The sequence below is a fragment of the Phalacrocorax carbo genome, chromosome 15 (genome assembly GCF_963921805.1).
Source record: "Phalacrocorax carbo chromosome 15, bPhaCar2.1, whole genome shotgun sequence".
In the NCBI taxonomy this organism is placed as follows: Eukaryota; Metazoa; Chordata; class Aves; order Suliformes; family Phalacrocoracidae; genus Phalacrocorax; species Phalacrocorax carbo.
Genome location: NC_087527.1, coordinates 15,445,192 through 15,465,803, shown reverse-complemented (window position 1 = coordinate 15,465,803; position 20,612 = coordinate 15,445,192). Strand labels below are relative to the sequence as shown.

The 20,612-nt window shown below is 42.8% G+C and overlaps 2 protein-coding genes and 1 non-coding gene across 3 annotated transcripts; 2 read left to right on the top strand and 1 right to left on the bottom strand.

Annotated features, from left to right (window-relative positions):
• Window positions 1–51: 51 nt before the first annotated feature.
• Window positions 52–8,105, bottom strand: TRMT2A (tRNA methyltransferase 2 homolog A). The gene is made up of 11 exons (XM_064466539.1): window positions 7,027–8,105; window positions 6,206–6,314; window positions 5,529–5,710; window positions 4,522–4,636; window positions 4,151–4,266; window positions 3,526–3,637; window positions 2,335–2,457; window positions 1,651–1,726; window positions 1,025–1,141; window positions 739–835; window positions 52–400 (listed from the first exon to the last, which is right to left on the bottom strand). Exons 1-11 carry the CDS (start codon window positions 7,620–7,622, stop codon window positions 148–150), a joined length of 1,896 nt encoding a protein of 631 aa, XP_064322609.1. The 5' UTR covers window positions 7,623–8,105; the 3' UTR covers window positions 52–147.
• Window position 8,106: 1 nt separating this feature from the next.
• RANBP1 (RAN binding protein 1) lies at window positions 8,107–17,999 on the top strand. Its single transcript, XM_064466540.1, has 6 exons — window positions 8,107–8,239; window positions 10,032–10,168; window positions 11,990–12,147; window positions 14,110–14,238; window positions 16,178–16,243; window positions 17,211–17,999. Exons 1-6 carry the CDS (start codon window positions 8,225–8,227, stop codon window positions 17,333–17,335), a joined length of 630 nt encoding a protein of 209 aa, XP_064322610.1. The 5' UTR covers window positions 8,107–8,224; the 3' UTR covers window positions 17,336–17,999.
• On the top strand, window positions 16,331–16,463 carry LOC135315884 (small nucleolar RNA SNORA77). Its single transcript, XR_010375367.1, has one exon. It is a non-coding gene; the product is annotated as a small nucleolar RNA SNORA77 (small nucleolar RNA).
• Window positions 18,000–20,612: the final 2,613 nt, after the last annotated feature.

Genomic DNA, 20,612 nt, shown 5'->3' with positions numbered 1-20,612 from the left:
ATGAAATTTAACTCAAATTAGTGTGACAGAGTAACTGGGAAGCCTTGCACCTCCTCTTGTGCAGATATTTATTACCTGGATGTTACAGAAACAACGTTACCGAAGCAGTTAACAAGGACAGTAATTTCTGGAGCGCATCTCCTGGCGTTAAGGTGATTCCTGGGGTGCGGCTGCCTCGCTCCCATCGATGGTCGATGGGGCAGCGCCATCCCCATGTTCCGCCGTGGTGACTCGAGCGGCATCAGGCGCCGCTTCAGCCGAACTCCCGTTTGCGTAGTCAACCCTCTCAAAGAATATCAGTAACTCACAGTGCCTGGTCTGAGGGAAGAGATCCACAGCCATCGCTTTAACAGGGCGGAAAGCAGCTCCTTTGACTCTGTTAGAAGGTGCCCGGCAGAGGCTAAACGGGAGATGGAAAGAAAGAGAGGGAGAGCCGCGTTAACTCTTCACAGTACCATTCGTCACCACTACTCTTCTAAGAAAGGTTTTTCGTCTCCGCGCCTCAATTCCACAATAGGGTTATTCACTACCCCTAGTCTTTCCATTATCTCTTGCCTGTTGGGTAACACAGGTCCGAGCCGGCTGCTGCGCAGCCGTCAGCTCTCTCTGGCGACAGGCAAACCTCAGCGCACGTGGCTTGAAAATAAAAATCCCACGCCTGTGTTCCCCGCCCCCAAGAAACAGGTGTTTTTCTCTGTACCGCATTGCCTTAGTCACCTTAACGCAAGAAATACTCACTCCACAAAGTTATTCATTGCAGCTCTGGGATTGCAGGACACGTAGATAAGCTTCTTCAGATGTTCAGCTCTTCTAATGGCAAGAATTACCTTGGAATCTAGACAATCAAAACCAAGACAGCTGCTTGCCAGTTCTGTGTGTGCCGGCACGAACAGAACTGCTGCAATACCCAGCAGCTTCAAGCTATACCTGAAGCCTCCCGCTTAATTCATTCCACCCGTGTTCTCTTAGGCTCACCACAAAACACCAGCTTAGGAGAACACTTAAAAAGAAAAGGTAAACTTACGCAGCCCTGCTCGTGGCGGATCTACGATAGTAATCAGGTTCTGAGGAGCTAATATGTTAATTAGGGAGGGAACAACATCTTCGGCCTTCCCACAATGAAACTCAACATTATTCAGTTCTATTAAAAAAAAGGAAAAGATGTCAGCAGAGCGCTTATCTTGCCAAAGCATCTTTCAGTGCGCTCAAATTGGCTATGAAGTTCTGATGCCTTAGAAACTACAAGTTGTTTAGTCTACCCTGGAATCAGTGTAATTTCAACAATCGCTGGTACTTCAAATCACTTAAACGACAGTAACTTGAGCATCTTCTATTATCTGAACTACAGCAAAACCCCACCAAAAATAACTACTCTCTGCTTTATTTATGAGGTTGCTGTAGCTTCATCTCACTTTTACACTAAAATGTTTTCTTTTTGGAGGAAAAAAAGCAGCTAGCTGTTAGCCAACAGGAAAGCTGATCTCACAGATTAATGCAGTATTTGTTTTCAAGACAGATTAAATGTTTAAAATGGGCAAGATCGCTCCCAACACCATGTAGTTCCAAGCTGCTTTAGATAACATAGAGAGAAACAAGCTATGCAGCCACTGCGCTGCCTCACAAAGGTCTTGGCGCTTCAGCTTAACTGACCGTTAATCTGGGCGTTCACTTTGGCGTCCTGCACGGCTTCTTGGCAGAGTTCAATCCCAATCACTTTCTTTACTTCCTATAGAATCAAGGGGAAAAGATCCGTCTGTGCTGTGTGAACATAGTTTAGCTGTCACCCGCAGCATCAGCAGTTGCTGGCTAGGTGGGAACCTGGCGGTACCTGCAGGGTGTTACCGCCTCACAGCCACAGAAAGGGCTGAGAAGGGACCTGCGCAAATAAAGAGGGGCTCTGTGGACCGCAGCGGTGGGGCGGAGACCCTGTGTCCCACCCGTGCGTGCCAGACCCCAGTTATGCTGGCAGCTGTCTCTTTTTGGGGGCCAGACTTCCTTACGTGGTCTAGCAAACTCAGCTCTAAAAATGATGCAAGGAAACGTTGGTTATCCATTAGTTAAGAGGATGGATTGTAGTGAATTTTGGTTGTCCTACGGAACCGCTGCCTCTTTTGACTGAGTTAGTTTCAAAATAATTCAGGCTGCTCGACGCAAGGGTGAGGTTTCATTATTTGATAAAACAGCTGCAGCCAGTTTAATTAGAAATTAATTGAAAAAAATGAAGACATAATGCGTTTCGTTTCAAGTACATCAAGTATTTTCATTCATTGTAAGCACTACTAAAGGCCTGCATCCGTTAAGAGTAGATGATATCAAGGAAGAGACATTACTCACCTTCGCCAGCGAAATCCCAATAGTTCCCGTGCCGCAGCAGATGTCAAGCACGGTGCTCTCGTGGCTCAGCTGCGCCCACTCCCTGATGGCAGTGTACAGCACTTCTGCAGCTTGGGTGTTCACCTGTGAAACGACGAGCCAAGTCAGTCTCCTCCCCCATAAACAGTACATGTGTTTTAATGAGTCTCAGGAAGGCATGGTTTCTTCTGGTTTCCAAGAAACGAGTCAACTTCACATGCAAGTTGGAATCACGTAGAGCTGACCTAGGCCAGCACGCACTAGAGATCACCGTTCCACTGCGGAAGCCCCACTTGGTTCTCTCTGAGAAGCAATGCTTTGTTACCCATGGCCTAGTGAAAACATGACTTGTCCTACGGTACCTAGGAGGTAAGTTTGGAAGCCAGAGGAGACGACAAACAAAATAAGAAAGCGCTAGCAACAAAGTAAAGTCCGGCCTTCACAAATACTTCCCCTCCTTGAAGTGGAAGTAGTAAAGACTATCAATCAGGAGAACATAGCCATGACAATTCGCTCGGCAAGCTTTATTTTAACCTTGCTTGCAATCCTGCTTTGAAGTAAATGCTGTCATTACACATTACGGTTAAGAAAGTAGCGTGTAACAAGCTTTCTAAACCAGCGCTTTGGAGCAAGTGCGTACTTTGTCTAAAAGAGCAAGCAAAGCACACTATGTGACTATGTGGGGGGAAAAAAATGAGCCTATAATCTATGGCAAATAATAGAAAATTTAGCTTCAACATATTTACGATGCCAAGTGATAATATGTTTCTTCCTATTTCAGTACTTTCCATTTCACAGACACAGGCCACCTGCTGTGGCTTTAAAGCGTTGGAAGGGAAGAAATAAATTCCAGAAAAACAAAGAAAAATTAGTACTACAAAGGCTCCTGAAGGACGTGCTGTATGTTGTGTGTACACAAAAGCTGCCGTTCAAGAGGAGGGGACTGATACTGAACTAGTGAAAAGAAAAAGAATTTGTCTTCAACACACCCCCATCAAGTTTACGCTCATTCACTGTTTTTATGGCCGAATACAATACTCTGAGGTATTTAATCACACCAAATGTATAAAAGATTCAGTCTCTAGGTATGTAGTATCTTGTTACACAGCCTTAGCCAAGCTTAAGGACATTAATGCAAATCCAGTTAAATTTGCAACTTGGTATCATCCTTACTTGAAAAAACGCATGAGGAGAAATTCTAAATTTTAGGCCAAGAAGTTCTTCGTATATGTACTTATCGCCAGCCACATGCTCCAAAGGCAAGTCCTCTAGACTGGGAGATTTCCTGGGGCAAGGCATGGGGAGACAAAACAGAGGGGGAAAAAAAGAAGACAGATATGTTGGTTACAATTTTTACCAAAGCTGCTGTCATCATGAAAACCTCAGCAGTAATTTACAGTGGGCCAACATTCATCACCTCCTTTCAGAGACTATCTTCTTGGCCATTTTTTGTTACGGTGTACAGTCGTCCCACCGACGTAACCAGTACGACCTACGCTGTCTCTAGATTATGTTAGTGTGAGCCTTATGCTCTGTGCAAGAGGATGGGGAGATTTAAAAAAAATCACATAACATAGGGAAGAAAGGAGGTAGAAGTTACTTGTTGATAATAATAAATATCCACCTACTACAGTCCCTTATGAAAAAGGTAAATAACTGTTCAGTAAATCAGTAGCACTGCTGCTGCTTTTATGAAATAGACAAAATAACGGTGTGGATGTGCTACCTGCTTTTCTCTTGCAAAGACCAAAACCCCAGCCGCCACCAAAGCGCTCAAGAGCGAAGTCAGCTCCCTCACCTTTGTCCTTCCTCCACGAAGTACAGCGAAGTAACGCCACTGCTCCTTCCCGCCCCTTCTGTGAAGTGTTCTGCCAGAGAGGCTTTCAGGTCAGCTAGCTCTTCTTTACTTAATTTCTAAAGGTTTCATTTGATAGAAGGGAGAATAATCATCTTAGTGACTTCAAGATATGATTCAGTGTATGCCTTCTGTAAGTGTATTCATTACTTGTTCATTTGCAAGTATTGGACTAGTCTAAAAAGAAGCCATGCAAGGTAAACTGCATCAAGGAATTATTCTAGTTCTCTTTTGCATGCACTAGTTGTAAAATCAAATTGATGTCGTTTTAAAGCTGTGTGTCTGAGCTGCACGTTACGTATCAATTTAAATACCTGAGGGTTAAAATAAACGATTGCCATAATGTGGCCACTCCTGCTGGTACGGACTGTGAGCTGCTTCCAGTGACCTTCGTAGGTTTCTGGGCTGTAAACCGAGTAAGGAGTCGACCTGCAATTTTTAGAAGCTCAGTTACTTAAACAAGAACTATGTTTTTTTGCACAACATTCAATAGTTTATTGAAACAAAAGCAATTCATCATGCAAAGGGATGAAAAATGTGAAGTACAAACAGAAGCTACATTGATTTGTCAAGATGACTTGCACATCTTAATTAAGAAAAAAGAGAGGCTGACGAAGAGATCCTATCTCCTGGTGCAAAATAATCTGTCCCTACTCCTCGCAATCTTCTTACTCATTTTAACCCATGTGAAATTATAGACAGGATACAGACATCTTCTCAGCATGTTCACAGAATGACACAACTTTTTATAATGCCTTCACTGACTTCTGTGTTTCAGATCAAGGTCAAACTTTCCACCTTCATGATTCTTCTGAGGTTTCCATTTTTGAGGATTTAATTCCTTTTTAAAGAAACCGTTCCTTATTCTAAAAAGTACTGTTGCTTGAATCTACAACTTCTGTTTCATTCCTTGGTGTGGTAGGATGGTTCTTCTCTTTGTCCAAGGAAGCAATTGACCTTTGGTATTCAAATTCTTCTTCTAAAAAGCCTTTTTCTGGGTATTTCTTTACAGTTAGTGGAAGAAGTTCTCCAATAACAGACCCCTTTCCTGAACACTTACACGTGTCACTGCTCGCAGGAAAGCCGTGTTTGGCGGGTATCTGGCCCTCCGGCTCAGAGCAGCTGAGCAAGAGCAAGGGGGAAACACCCAGTGGTCGGGCACAGGATGTCAACGTCAAAGAACCGCCGAAGAACGAGACTGGTATACCTTAGGTCTTAAAGCTCAGAACAAACACTAAGCTTTTAACAATATTTTATTTTATAAATGTTTTTTAGTAAGACATCAAAACCTTTACGGATAACTCATTTTACTTATGCTCACCTTATGTAGTCTTGGAAAGCTTTTACTACTTTTTTGGCAATAGCAGGAATGTGAATAGTATCAAATGGCTCCACTACAGCACATGTACCACCCTTATATTTGCCAAGACGACAACCCACAGTTTTGTCTTCTTGATTTACACCAATCCCAATCAAGAACTCACATTTGTTGCGATATTCAGTCTAGATTTAAAATAAAGTTATGTAAGATATTTACATAGCACTTATTTGCACATGCCAAGTTTCTCCTGAAACAACCCTCACATGGTTAAATGTACTTGCAAATGGACAGGGGACACTTAGCCCATACGGCAGATATTCATAAATTCTAATGTATGAGAACTAGTGGCAATAATGAAAAAGAATTAGTAAGTCATATTATTTCAAGAGCAAAATATTGCCTCTGTTGAAGAACGTTTGTCTTAGCCTACAAGGCAAGCGTGTAGGGGCAGCATATTCATTTTAAAGCTAGAGCATCCAGTTAATTGTAACTATTCTTCCGCTTCCCGTAAATATTTCCACACAGTATTTACATGAAAGGCAACAATGTCTAAAACTCATCATTCATTACAAGCAGAGGTCAAACGCTCAGCTTGCCCACTGTCTCTTAAGACTAAATAACTAATTTAACCCCAAGCTCCTGAACCCCATTCCATATGTTACCCAGGAGTACATTACCTGTAACGGTGATGCTTTCACTCCCTCTACTGGGCAACACAATTTATTGTACTTCTGCTTCTGCAGGAACAACCATGGTAATAAAGCTCTGTTGGTATTTCCTATTTCCCTGTCCAAATCAGAAACAAAAATTGTAAAGTGCACATTTAAGAAAAATTAGGTTAACAGTTGTACAAGACTTTTTTTTTTTAACAGGGCATAAAAAATTATCAGATGAAGAATATTTGTTCCAGAAGAATTTTTTAACTGGCAAACCCCCTCCAAGTTTAAAGAGCTGTAACCTGAAAAAACAAGAGCTAAACACAGTTATAAAGGTATGTGCGCAATGTAGCAACATACCCATGCATGGAAAGAATGCCAATTTTATCTACATAAGAGAGTAAGGCAAGAGACAGAAGCGATACTTTAATCTACAAAGAGCAGGCATAAGATTTGAGGGGATTTTTAAAGCTAAAATCCTAATAGCAATTTACCATCTCTCCAGGCTGACACCTCTGACACTGTTGGAGCGTGTCAACTTTTTTGAACTTTCAGGGCACAAACATCCTGCTCAGGCCTATGGAACGACACACCTTAAAACCATGCCCTTTCATTTAGCCGTCTTGCAAGGCTGGCTGAGAACAGCGTGGCAAGTTTTGTCAGCCAGAACAGTTTTTAAGTCCTACCATCGCAGATTATCTTTTATTTACTTTGTCGGGGGATTTGGGTTTTGACCTACCTCTAACTTACTTTTAGAGAGAGCGATTTGAGCAAATTTAGCTACATCCCAACCTGAGTTCAAGTCTTGTAAACATTACAGTAGCTTTACAAAGAGGAATTACTTTGTCAGCTTCTGCAGTACTTGTTCACATTCCTGCTTCTTTTTGGCCAGCTGCTCTTCGTAGGGCACGTTCCACAGTGGGGTCACGACATCCGCTATTTGCTTGCTGAGAGGCTCCTCTCCGCTGGCTTTGGAGGGAGCCGGCCGCTTCACCTCTCCCTGCTCCGTCTCCTCTTCTTTTTTCCTTTTCTTTGCAATCGGGTCAGCTTTCGGCTTGGCAAGCCTGACGCTCAGGTGCCGGCTCTTCCACAGCACCCCGTGGAGGACTCTCATGGCCTTGTCCCTCTCCTCCTCGCTCTTGAAGGTTACGAATGCGAACGTCTGCTTCCCAAAAAGTTTTATCTTATGAGGGCTGAGCCCGTATTTGGCAAGGAACTTTTTCACATCGTTAAAACCGATGTATTTGGGAAGGTTTTGTATTTCTACTTTATAGATCTCGGAGGTGAAGAGGTCTCCCTTCGTGTACCCGTACACGTCGGCGCTGGCTGCGGGGCTCCCCGCGGGGTCGCCCCCGCCTCCGCCGGCCCCGCTCTCCGCTTCGCCCCCCGCTGCGGCCGCGGGGCGCTGGGGGCTGCAGCGATCGCCGCCCCCCTCCATGCTGCCGCCGGCCCCGCGCGCTCCCCGCACACCTCGCGCTTCCTCAGGCCGCTGGGCGGGGCTGTGGCGTCACCCACGGGCCGTTGAGAAAAGATGTGTGAGGAAACACGATGTTTGGGGTTTTTTTTCTAAAAACGTCTGCCCCTCACCGTTACCGCTCCTTGCGCGCGGGGTCGGCCGCGTCACTTAAAAATAAAAACAGTGACTTAACGATCGCCCCCCTCACGCAGGCGGCCGCCATCTTGGGTCGGGACGCAGGGTGGCCGCCATGCCGCGGGGGCTGATGGGAAGCGCAGCGGAAAGGGGGGAATTAAAAATTATAATAATAATTTTAAAAAAGCTCCTACGGGGGAAGCGCGCGCCCGGGGAGGCGATCGGGACCGGGACCGGGACCGGGACCGGGTGCGGGGTTGCGGCGGCCAGCGCTGTCCCAGCGGCAGGTCCTCGCCAGAGGTGGCGGGAACACCGGGCTGAGGGAAGGGGGGCGTTTCCCATCGTGCCTTGCGGCGGCGCGGGCTGCGGGAATGAGGTAAAGGCGGGCGGGGCGGGGGCGCGCGGCAGGAAGCGGGCGGCGGCGAGCGGAGCGGAGCAAGCCCGGCCCTATGGCGGACACCAAGGTGCGGGGAGCGCGGCGGGACGGAGTGGGGCGGCGGGCGGTCTGCGGGACCGAGGGGCTCGGGCGGGCGGGGAGCCGGGGCCAAGCGAGGCCGGAGGCCGGGAGGGACGGGCCCGGGGCCTGGCCGGAGGGCAGCAGGCGGCAGCGCCGCCTCCATCCTCTCCTCTCGTCCCCTCCCCGCGCGGTGCGGTGGGGCCGGGGGCGGCCGGGGCTGGGGCCGGGGCCGCCCGGCAGTTTGAGGCGACTGGGGCACGCGTGTGCCCCGCGGCCCGTCCCTTGGAGCCGGGCGCGGGGGGGGCGAGGCGCTCCGCCCCGGCCTGCGCCCTCCCTGCCCGGGCCGGAGGCGGCCGGAGTCCCCCGCGGGCACCGCAGTCTCGCCCGCGACCCGGTTGATCCCTCTGCCCGCTCCCTTCCTTCCTTCCTCCTCCTTCCCCCCGCCCGGCCGAGCGCCTCGTGCCGCGGCCGGCGGGAGGAGCGGCCCCACGTGCTCCGTGTCGCGGCCGGGCGGGACCTTGTCGTGATAGCGGGACGCGCTCTCCGGCGGGGCGGCCCGGCGCGGGGCGCGCTGCCGGAGGAGCCGAGGGGTAAAACTTCGGCCGATGTTTCTTTTTCCTGTTTCTCGAAAACAGATGTGATTTAACGGCTTTCTCCCTCTTTTTTTCTGACGTACCGGAACACTGGGGACGTAAAAACTAGCGACAGCCGGTGCGATGTTGTTAACATAACCAGAATTTATTTTGCAACATTCTTGCCTAATTCCTCCTTGACCTTTTTTCTTGGGTTTTTTGTTACTATTTAGTAAAAATAGACTGCTCCATCCCCGTTGCTTTACGCCCACGTGGTGCGTACCTGCTCGGTAAAGGATATCCTAAACAGAGCCTGCAGGAGCGGACTTTTTCACCTGTAAAGTAAAAATAAGACTTAAGCGTCTTCCGTGTACAGGCGGTTTTTCCTTTCTCTGTTATCCAAACAACAACCCACCCACACCCAAATCGCTTCCCTTGACCCGAGATAGCTGCTTGTGGCCTCATGAAACTTCCAGATGAATCTCCCTTCCAGGCTTCCCTACTGAATACTTGTTAGCAGTGTATATGTATGAAGTTACCACTTACTAGTCACATACTAAAAACAGTTCTTAAGCTTAATGAATGCTATGGCAAATTCCTAAAAAACGAAACGGGAAGTGATATTTTGGCCTTATGCCCATAACCTAAAGTCCTCCAAAGAGTCTTAAAGTAAAAAACCTAAAATTATTTACTGAGTGTTGCATCTGCGCTTCAAAACTACCTTTGTTTGTGGGCAATCCTCATATGTAAGACTAGAAGAGCGAACTTTGCGATGTAATGTGTCCCTTAGGCTGGGGTGGGGGGTGCCTTTGGTGTGGTTTTCCTCTTTTTTTTCCCCATTAATGATGGGTCATTAGCCACTAAAAAAATAGTAGGGCTTTAGTAGCATAAAACATATAGGAAAAACAGTTGAAGAAGGTGTTTTTTCCATAACCAAGAGCTTTTGCTCCAAGGCCAAGCCTCTGCACAATTAATAGGAGTGGTAGGACTAAAACATGGCAAAAGCACCTTTTTTTAAAATTTTATTTTCCTTAGTATAACAGTGCGTTGACTTTAAAGCTATTTGTTTGCACCTATAAAAAAAATTATTGTCACAGGGTATTTCAGTTGCTAAGATCTAATTGCAGAATAGTCATCAATGTTTTCATGCTAAACACAGATATGAGTACTTCAGATTTTTAAGTAGACAGCAAGTTATGTGTGTTTTACTTCCCCCCCCCCCCCCAGGAAACACATGAGGAGCATGATACTTCCACTGAAAATGCAGATGATTCTAACCACGATCCTCAGTTCGAGCCCATAGTTTCCCTTCCTGAGCAAGAAATAAAAACTCTGGAAGAGGATGAGGAAGAACTGTTTAAGATGTAAGTAGAATATTTCTGTATGATATCTAAATGTTTATTAGGTTTAAACTTGAACATATTTATAAAAAGCTAGATAACTTGTTAGGAATCCTGTGGATGAAGTGGTAAGCTAAGTTGGTTGGTATTTATTGTGAGTTGGAGGATGGGTGATAATAATGCCCCAAGAAACTCTGAAGTCTGGAACAACAGAAGGAAGCTGATATTACAAATCTGGCTTAGTATTGTTTAGCCTAAAAAAAAAAACCCAACCACTAACTTGGCTAATAGTTAGAGGTTTGAAATTGTGTGATCACCATATTAAACAAGTATCTTGGGCGGAGGGGAAATGAGATGAATATATTGTTGCTGCTGTGCATCCCCAGTTGTAAAGGGTGACATAGGATAGACTGAAACAATAAAAGCAATAGATACAGTACAATATAGGGGCATTTGTGGCAGTACCTTTCTGTTGTCTTAAACATAGTTTTATCCTTAGATTGGGCTTATTGTCAGATCAGGAGAGCTTGCTTAAGATATGTGACCTGGCTGAAAAACATGTAGGCAAAAGGCTTGAGAAGTGTTTTGAATTTGATCTGTGATGTGTTTGCTTTAAATAGGATTTAAATAGGATTTACTTAATTGTGGAAGGGTGGTGTTCATCTGGAAGAGAGAGTTGAATTCTAATACCGATTCTGGTAAAAACTAAAGCGATGGGGTTTCTGACAAGTAGCATGGTGAGATCTGACTGTTGGGCCTCTCTGCGCTGTGATGTGTAGAATCAGATGGAAAGAAGGGTTTCCTTTTAATTTAAAAAGGAGGGGGGAAATAATAGCTTACGTTCCAGTGCTCTGTAGGCTCATTTTTATGTCTGCAAAGGGGTGAAGGAGGAAAGGAGTCCTTTTCTGAATGCTGGTTGTTCCGATAGCTAAGCGTAGGGGAATGACCTATGGAAAGGCAGCTGGGACTTGGAAGGAAGGAATTGCAGTGGAACGTAGTTTGTCTGAATCGGCATCTGTTAAGAATAGCTTGCTCCAACATCTGATGCCTTCTCTTGAAGGACCTGGCTTACTACAAGTCCCTGTCCCTTGCTCTTTTATAGAAAAGTAGATTTTCATGTATATCCTATAGTGTGAGCAAGTGCTTCCTTTCCTATGGCAGTGACCTAAACTCTGCACTAGCAGAGCTCAGACTGTCTCTTGGGTCAGTTTTGACTAATGTCCCAAGCTACTCCCGTTTCCTGGCATCTTGGAAAGTGAAACAGTGATGCTCTGAAGCAGGTATGTTGCACTGCAGTGCAGCGCTAAGCTTCCTTTAGTCCTGATTTAAGAATAGCAACAACTGGGTTTCTGGAGTTAAAAGGAAATGAGTGACTCCAGAGGGTGAGGCACTTTGTTAACAGTTGATGAAAACTGGCCTTGGAATTGTGTAAGAGTCTCTACTTGGCCTCAAGCTGCTCAATTTATTGAATTAATAAATACCGCTGGTTAGATGTAGCAGTTTTATTTGTAATACATATAAAAACTCCAGCTATAGCAAAACCTGTTAATTAGCAACCATAGTTTAGAGGGTTGCCTACACCAAATGTTTATCGTCCCCCAAAATTGTGTCTGGAACTTGTTGAATTTTGGTATAGCTATTACATAATTCCTAGTAGTTTATTAAATTTGAATTTGTTATATTGTTTCTAAATTTGTATGCTGAAGCAGTACAGAGAACCCTACAACAGGAATTGTTTTCTGGTGTATGGCTTTTTAAAAAAATAACTCTACTGTTCAGTCGAGTGGGCTGTTTCGGTAAGTGTTTCTACACGAGGCTAACTACTTAAATTCTCTCTTCTTCAAGGCGAGCGAAGCTATTCCGATTTGCATCTGAGAATGACCTTCCAGAATGGAAAGAGCGAGGAACTGGTGATGTAAAACTGCTGAAACACAAGGAGAAGGGAACAATTCGCCTCCTCATGAGAAGGGATAAAACCCTAAAAATCTGTGCAAACCATTACAGTATGTTATACATTGCTGTACTTCTTTTGTTTTTAAAAAATAAGCTTGTAGAATTCTACATTGTAGATTAAGAGCTCAGTGGCTTTTTAGTAGCAGGTAGAGAATTGCTGTATGTCTTTAAACAGGCATCACATTGATATTAGACTGTAAATATAGCTGTCTCTTGCTCTGCACACAAGGCTACAGGCATCAAAAACAATGAGTCCGTATTTTTATTGATGGAAAGAAGCCGTGGTTGGTTTTGGTGATTGCCTGCAAGGCTGAGCCTTAAAGTTGATTGGTTTCTTTTTTTCTTCAAACTGATAGTGTTTAAAGACACTTCACAATTTAGCTGGGATGGAAATGGCTCCCTGTGTGTGTGTGTGTGTTTTTAATGATTAATAGAGCATAGAAAACATAGGCGTTAGTACTGTTTAGTGTAAGAAATCGATGTATGCTGGCATGTTTTCATAAAAGAATGAGAAATAAGCAATCATGTAGTAATTTACTGCTTTGAGCTAAATGTTGGAATCAGTAGAAGCAATTGCTTAACCATCAGAAAACAGACGCTGGGGCGCTAAACTAATCTCTGGCTGCCTTTCTCTGCCTGTGAAATAAACTGAAATGAACGTGGTATATTCAGCTCACTCATTCAAAAAGAATGTGTATTGAGAGCTGATGGAGCAGGAGAGGTTTGCTTCTTTGATCTTTGAATAAAAATAAACATGAAAGGGCAAGACAGACATGAAAGTCAAGGTAACTAGCAACAAGTAGACTAATTTGGTAGTACTTTGTTGCTTGCTTGGGTAGTACTCAGGTTTTTACTTGAAGAGTATGTAATATTTTGTGGAGATGAACTACATTTAGGTAACTTGAAATAACTTGTTTGAAGTAGCTTAATACAAATCTGAAGTCAGAAGCAATCCTGTCTGTTTTCTTTGGGTAGATCTCTTCAGCAAGCCAGACTACTCAGAGGACACAGGTGCTCCTGTTTAGTAACTAGAATGGAAAATATGAAACCAGTGTAGCCACCAGCTAGTAAACCTTTTGTCTAGGAAAATAAATGTCCATATGCAAAACAGAATTGATAAATCTAGTGTTCATCTCAAAAGGTTTTTTTCTGGAAGAACTGTTTAATTTCTTCATTGAATTTATGCTGACTCACAGGCAGACAAAAGGATGCTTCATTTTTGCAAAACATTAAACAAAGCAAAATGTAATTTGATGTCTAAATTTTAAAAATGCAAGAAACTGAGTAGACTCTACAGACTTCTCCCAAACTAAACAAAGGACCCAGGGGTCCAGGAGGAAAAAAAAACCTGCTTAAACTTTGTGTGTGTAATGTAAAAAGTCTGAGTAGTGTGAGAAAACATTCCAACTTCTTAAGTCAGTGAGGTGAAGTAATGACAGGGTCTTGGAGAGAAAGGGCTCAATTTACTGGGAGAGAACAAATGGACTGAAAATATGCTGTGCCCATCCTGCAGCACTGCAGGATTTGTAATATCTTGTAGCAGAGCTTTAAACTGATGGGAGGGAAATTAACCTGGTTTGATGACTAATTGTAGGAATAAAGCTTTTTTTATAAAAACTTTTTGCTGTATTTTCAATCTGCAAAAGAAGAATGGATGCTGTTTGTCTGGATGCCTTCTCCTCCTAAACTGACTGTTCTTCCGAGCTGTGCTTAGTGACTGCATCTCTCTTAGTATCAGTCATCCGTTTTAAACAAGAGTTGAATTAAACTCTCAGTTCTGTAACAATAGGGAATTTAGCATTCTTGTGTACAGTAATGGTCTTACATCATCTTATTTGAGGATGTAAGGAAAAATATATGTGGGCACCAATTGTCTTCTATTTATCCAAAAGTAATTCTGTGTAAAGTGCTTTACATAACCATTGCAGTCAGTTGTCAATAAGATTTGTGGAGGCTGGTGTGGAAAACATTTACTATTGTGCTGTGTACATCTTTTAATGCTTTCTTTTCAGTCACACCCTTAATGGAGCTGAAGCCTAACGCTGGGAGCGACAGGGCATGGGTCTGGAACACACATGCTGACTTTGCAGATGAAAGCCCCAAGCCTGAACTTCTGGCAATCCGATTTTTAAATGCAGAAAGTGAGTGGACTGGCACTGAACTTAAGTTGATTGTATACTGTTATGTTACACTACGTTGCTAAAGGCTACTGTAAACCGCTGTTGTAGATATGCTATATCTTACCACTGCATGGTGTGTCAGCTAATTACTGCTTTAACTGAGAGAAAGTCAGTTAATCATTTAACTGTATGTGTTGACAAACAGTGTAATTATAGAGCTTTCTCCCTGAGGCACTTTTTTAAACTTAAGCTGTTTCATGCAAGTGTAATGCCACTTAGAATAAAACTAAAAGCAGTAATGCTGTGCGGTGAGATTAATACACACAGCTTGTTTTCATTTATCTCAGGTGCTCAATGGTAGTTAAGATCACATTTCTGCATTAGAAGCAAGGAAATACTGACCTGCGACTTCTGGTCCACCTGCATTTGCAGAAAATCTGGTTTTATTTGGTTGTTGCCTTGTTTTGGTATCTTTGTTTTGATTAAATGGAATGCTCAGTGAAAAGTGCTAGTGAAACCCAACTATCATACTAGGTGGTGGGTTTTCTGGAGTGACTACCTTGGCCACCTGAGCAGAAGGTAGGTCTGTAATTACGTATGGATCAGCTTGTAGGGCTGGATGGCAGCATGGCTTTCCTAGCTGCTTAGGACTGAACCCAAGAAGTGGGTTTTTTCCTTGAAAAAAGCAGCAAAACGAAAGGAAAAATATTGTTGCATTTCCTGCTTTACTGTTTGCCATACAAATTTAGCTTGTTAGCCACCTCTTCTCCTGACGTGCTGGATGGCTCATAAAGTGGCTGCATATTTTAAAACTAGATGGATATGCCTAAGTCTGGGAAGAACTTAGTATATCTTGCTTGCTTCCTTTCCCTCAAGTCTCCAACATTATATTGTTTAGCCAAATAGATCTTTCTGATCCACCTGCTCAGTGCTTCTTCCTTAATCAAATATGAAATTAAAGGCTTTTGGTAACTATTTGCTCATCTTTGAAAAGCCTTTCCCTCTTTCTGGTGGAGGTTGTTCATCTGGAGTGTTTTGTCTTGAGGGAGCAGTCCTCTTTGCCTGTTCCCCCTTTGCAGTACTGACTAAGCAGATGACAGGTGAACAGACATAATATGCCCTTCAAGTGTCTTTTCTTTTTGAGATGCTTGAAAAGGAATCAATACAAATACTTCCTGGACTAGTTTCATAGTGGCTTCTGAATTCCTGTGGGGCAACAGTGACCTCCTGTGGTCAGAGCAAGCTGGCATACCAGCTTACCTCCTCTATAGTTGTGGTGTTGGAAGGTACCTTGCCTGATCCGCTTTTGTGTCATGTTGCTTGTTTTACTTGTGTCAAAACATTACTGCAACTTGATCCCCTGCTTGGAATGACTGTTAAATCAAGTGGTGGCTTAGACCAGAACATAATGGAGGCTACACTTCCTTAGCTGTTGGAGTGAGGAATAGCTTGAGTCCAGGCCTTTGGCTATTGAACCTGAATGCTGTACTAATGCAACAGGCTTTATCTTCCATTCTTGATGCTAAGAACCCTAAGTTACGGTAAGGACATGGAAGTCTTTTAGGGTATAATGTAGCTGACAGGATAGTAGTTCAAGCTAATCTTGAGTCTTTTGCACACAGATAGTCCTATCAGCAGTCTCTGACATGTTCCTGTAGGCTAGGGACAGCGGGGAGTCGCAGTAACTACCAAGCAGTTTTCTCTGGCGTTATGTTTTAAGTATTTTGCAAAATAAGCTGCTTTAATAGACTTGCTAAAGAAAATAAACTACTTCTGCACAAAAATGTGATTCAAGAATTTTGAATAGCATCTTGTATGATTTTAAATTGGATTACTTCATGAGTGCCTACAGGTTTTGTTTACACAGAACTTCTCAGGTATCTTTCCTCAAGGTTGGAAGTATTCGGTGTTGCAAGGAGATAAAACTAATGAAAAAAATATTCTGTCTTTACTGAAATAGATGCACAGAAATTCAAGGCAAAATTTGAAGAATGCAGGAATGAAGTAGACAAGAGAGCAAAGAAAGGTAAGGTTAAAAGTCTAAGTGTAGCACCATGCCACTTTTTCTAGCTGTTTGAGCGGTTATAGCCCCCTGGAGTATGGCTGTGTTTTAGCAGACTCACTCTGTACTGAACTGCAGTCTTCAGTTCAGGTGCTTTTTCTGTCTGCGAGAGTAATAGTTCCCAGGAATGACAATTGCCTTCTTCCTTGTAGAAGGCTGTTACAACTGCTGTTGGGACATTGCTTTTTTAGAAAGGCTGCTAAGGAAGCATTTCTGGTTTATAGTACACAAACAAACTGTGAGCACTGCGTCCTTCCAGTTCCCCTTCCCAAGCTTCACAAATATATAATCATGCCAGTAGAATACTTAATTTTTATGGTTGTTAATGTGTATGAAGTTGTAGGTTTCTTCACAGGTCTTTCTAGTCGGTAGATTAAGGCACAGCCTTGAGGAGTTGCCTGTGTGACAAGATATCTCGACATGTAAAACAGTTCTATCTTTCTAAATTATAGATTACTAGTGGCTGCAGTCAGTGCTCTTCAGTATATTTAGATCAGAATTTTTCAGTCTTCAAAACTTCTTATTCTCCAGTTTCAAACTGGGGAACTTGATTTTTGTGGATTTTTTTTTTAAGGTAGGCAAGAAGCTAGGGACTTGAGGCACTTGACTGGATGCTGCCTGGAGTCTGTTACTGGTAGTAGCGAAGCTGACCAAATGTTACATGTGTTTCAGTCACTATGACTAGGCCCTCGTTTGGTGATTAAAACACCCGAGGGGTATTTCTTGAATTCTGACATCTGGGGTAATTACCAAAGGAAAAGGAGTGGAATGAATCACTGCAGCACTCAGTGGAGAATTCCCTTACTTTTGTTGTTCTATATACCAGCTGTCTCTCCCCACCTCCCTCACCCCCCACTTCTCCGCTCTTTCCCCTGTAACAGGAAAATCTGTTACTGCCTGTATGTAACTTTTTTCCCAATCAATCTCTTAGCAGGCACAGACAAAAATGATAGTGCTGATAAAGTTGCTGAAAAACTAGAAGAGCTTTCTGTAAAGGAAGAGAGCAAAGAATCTGAGAAGAAAGAGACCAAGGAAAAAACTGAAGAAAAGCAATAAATCATCCTGGGCCTTGCAGTTTTTCCTTTACTTTTTTCTTTCTTTTTCTTTTTTTTTCTTTTTTTACAAGGGACTTTATAAGGAACTGAATTAAACGTTCAGGTTGTTTTTTCTAAGCTTTTGCCCTTTTGAAGATGTCTTCAGAAAATTCATTCCCCAGTCATGAAAATGTACTGTGCTAACTTTCTTTTCCATAGTGGAAACACTTATTTATAGTCATCCAAAAGAGTGAATAAAGCAAACTTGAAAACAGCATCAGAGGACAGAACTGAGTTTTCTCTATACTTTAAAGGCTTATGAATACATGTGTTTCATTGGGTGTTGAGATACATATCATCAAACCTGTGGATTAACTAGGGTAACAGACTTTACCAACAGGGAAGGCTAAGATTACATACATATTTATTATATGGCTTCTAAAACCGATAGAACAGACCTTTCATGCTTGTTCTGCTGCGTGTTCCTGAGCAGGGAGTGTGCCTGTGACTCTTGAAATGCAGCAGACTTCTGGAATCGGGGGAGAGAGCATTCCTGGCACACTGGTAATGATGTTCCATCAGCCAGTGAAAATAAAGGTGGGGGAGAAAATGCATTATGTGAGACTTGAAGTATTTTGCTGTTAAAAAACCTCCCCCCCGCCCCCCAAATTTGTTAATGTTGCAAATGCTTGACTCTAGCACAAAGTCGTGCTGTGGCCCCAGATCTTCCATGATGCACTGCTTGCTGACAGAAGGCAGCAGCAGCCTGTTATACTAAGGGTGTATGCAAAGGAATCTTAACTCTTTGAGTACCTCACTGTGAGATTCCCCCTGTCAGCATATCATAAAAGCTGTACTCTAAAATTCATAAGCTTTTTTCCAGGGTTTTGGAGCTTGCATTGTTCTTGCCAATTGGAGGGGTTCTGAACTTTTGAGATGCGTGGTGGGAGGCTGTCCCCCTTGGAGAGTGGCGGTCTGACATTCACATCGGAACAGTAAATGATGATGTTTGTGCTTGAGGGGTGCTCCCCTTACCGGAATGGGCAAACTGATCTGATCTCTTCCCTGCAAGTCTTCTGTTTATCTGGTTTCAAGTTAGTGCTAGAGAGTAGGAGAATAAGCTATAGTAAGCAATAAAATCAACACAATTTTTAAGTCTGATAGATGAATTTCATTGTTAACCACTCATAAAAGGGCAGTGTTAGGATAGCAATGGAATCCTGTAATACTGTTTCCAAAATAATTATGAAAACTGGACAAAACTTGCTAAACTTCTAAGACTGTGTGATTCTAACGCTGGATAGCAAGACCTTTTTGTCTTCGTAAAGAGGCTTTCCAAGTAGGTCAGGCTCTGCAGTCTACCTGAGGAAAATATATTTTTAAAAAAAAATCTTGTCTTTCTACTTAGCACTGCCTTTTGATGCTACAATGAACTAGTCTTAAATCTGGAACTGTAATTAAGGTACTCACTTCATTCAAAGTAATTTCTTCGGTGTTGTGCATGTTCCTCTTCAAGTACAGCCAATATCAAAGTCTGTTAATTAACAAAGATGGTTGAAAGGCAAAATAAAATGCTCTTTAGTGTTTCTGGTTTGGAAATAATGAGACAAAGCTATTCTGACGTACTTAACATTTGAATGTAAAAGCCAAATCTTTAACCATAAGTCACTGTAAATTCTCTGATCTGATAATGTCAAACAGTGTGTCTAAATTGATAGAAATGACGTATAAAAATTTCAAAATAAATTTAAATTTTCATTTAAAGGATTTGCTTTTTATTGAAAGAACTCTTACTGGGAATGCCTTTTTAGCCTGCAGGGGCAAAGTGATGAAGGCAGCTAAATGGGTGAGTTTGATTTCACTGTCAAACGTTGTACGGAAGAGGGGAGGAGACACTTGAATGACTGAATTTGTCTTGGTCTTAGATATTGACGACTCCTGCTTAATTTTATTACCCTCTCTTACTCCCCTTATTCATGCACGCTTAAATGATTTCAAGACATTTCCATTCCTGTTTAGGTTAACTGATCCATGTTTACAGTTCATGGATTACAACCATCCTTAATGCAAGTCTGCAATCTTAAAGAGCCAAGTTATGAGGGACCACTAAGTAGAAGAATTTCTCTGGATAGTAATTGGCTGAAGAATGTCTTAGTCTTCTAAACTAAAGCATGGTTAGTCAGTGTTCCAGTCGCTTTAGAAGCCATAGGTGTGCTGTTCTACAAATGAAAAAGCAGTAAGTATTTTAAAAATTGATCTCCGTGAAATAAGGCGCTTTTTTTGTGTAAGTCATTCTAATAAACTTTCCTATACGTAGCATAGATGTACCAAGAGATGTCCTTGAAATGATTTTGTAGCTCACTGTATACTGAGTCTGTTAGTTTTAGCCGATGTAGTGTCGTCTTGTCCCCCCTGCCCAGTTTCACCGTCTTCACTGTTAACGGGATTATTGAGATGACAGAACGTGACCTGTCTTGTCAGGCAATAGGGAGTCCTGAAATAATAACTTGGCTCAAAAGTTATAATAGTCCTTTGACAAAAAGGTAGGCTTGTAGTGCAACAGTTCCTGAATTTGCAGGCAACTACTAAAATACATCAGCTGCCTCACGCTTGGTTCTGAAATGGCAATAACCTCAGTGTGATTTCGATGTCTGAACCTGTTTGAGGGTATTGTGTCGTTGTAAAAATGAATCACGCAGAAACTTTGCTAAGTCATTGTTCAGACACGGTACAGAAATTCACCGAATCTTTAATTTCTGCACTTTATAGGGGTGTGTTGAGCCTTAATTTGTCTCTGGGATTCTAGTGACGCATTGGATTCTAGGCTATTTTGACACCTGCACTTGAAGAGTGGCTGCTTTCCCTCTTACTCCCTGTGAGGCAAGGTGACTCCTAGCATGTTTAAATGTAGACTAAAATAATGGGGAATATAGTTTTGTTAATGCAGCTGGCTAGAGAATAAAGTCTCTGAGCACTTCTAACCTCAATAGCAGCATTACTGAGAATATGGCTGAATTTTACAGAAGGTACAAGTGAAGATTCTTAAGAGGTTTTAATCCATTTTTCGTAAAAATGGAAACTACGATAGGATTAGTAAAGCACTGTCAGGTGCTTAAAGTCTGCAATTTGTGCAAATTCTGTTTGCTTCAAGTGGAGAAAGATGCTATATATTGCCAGGCTTAATAACCCAGCCTTTATTGGTACTAATGGTTTTGTGCGCATAAAGCTGGATGGATGAGTGTCTGAGAACACCTGAATAATGAATTTCCCTTAGAAATAGTTAAATTTTGATGACCATC

Excerpts from the sequence above, each read along its gene's own strand:
- RANBP1 (XM_064466540.1), top strand. Across the intron at positions 10,169-11,989 it reads GAGGAAGAACTGTTTAAGAT|GCGAGCGAAGCTATTCCGAT; the intron begins GTAAGTAGAATA and ends CTCTTCTTCAAG. Across the intron at positions 14,239-16,177 it reads CCGATTTTTAAATGCAGAAA|ATGCACAGAAATTCAAGGCA; the intron begins GTGAGTGGACTG and ends TTACTGAAATAG.
- TRMT2A (XM_064466539.1), bottom strand. The coding sequence starts at position 7,622 with ATGGAGGGGGGCGGCGATCGCTGCAGCCCCCAGCGCCCCGCGGCCGCA. Across the intron at positions 4,267-4,521 it reads TCGTTTATTTTAACCCTCAG|AAATTAAGTAAAGAAGAGCT; the intron begins GTATTTAAATTG and ends TGAAACCTTTAG. Across the intron at positions 401-738 it reads GCAATGAATAACTTTGTGGA|CCTCTGCCGGGCACCTTCTA; the intron begins GTGAGTATTTCT and ends TCTCCCGTTTAG.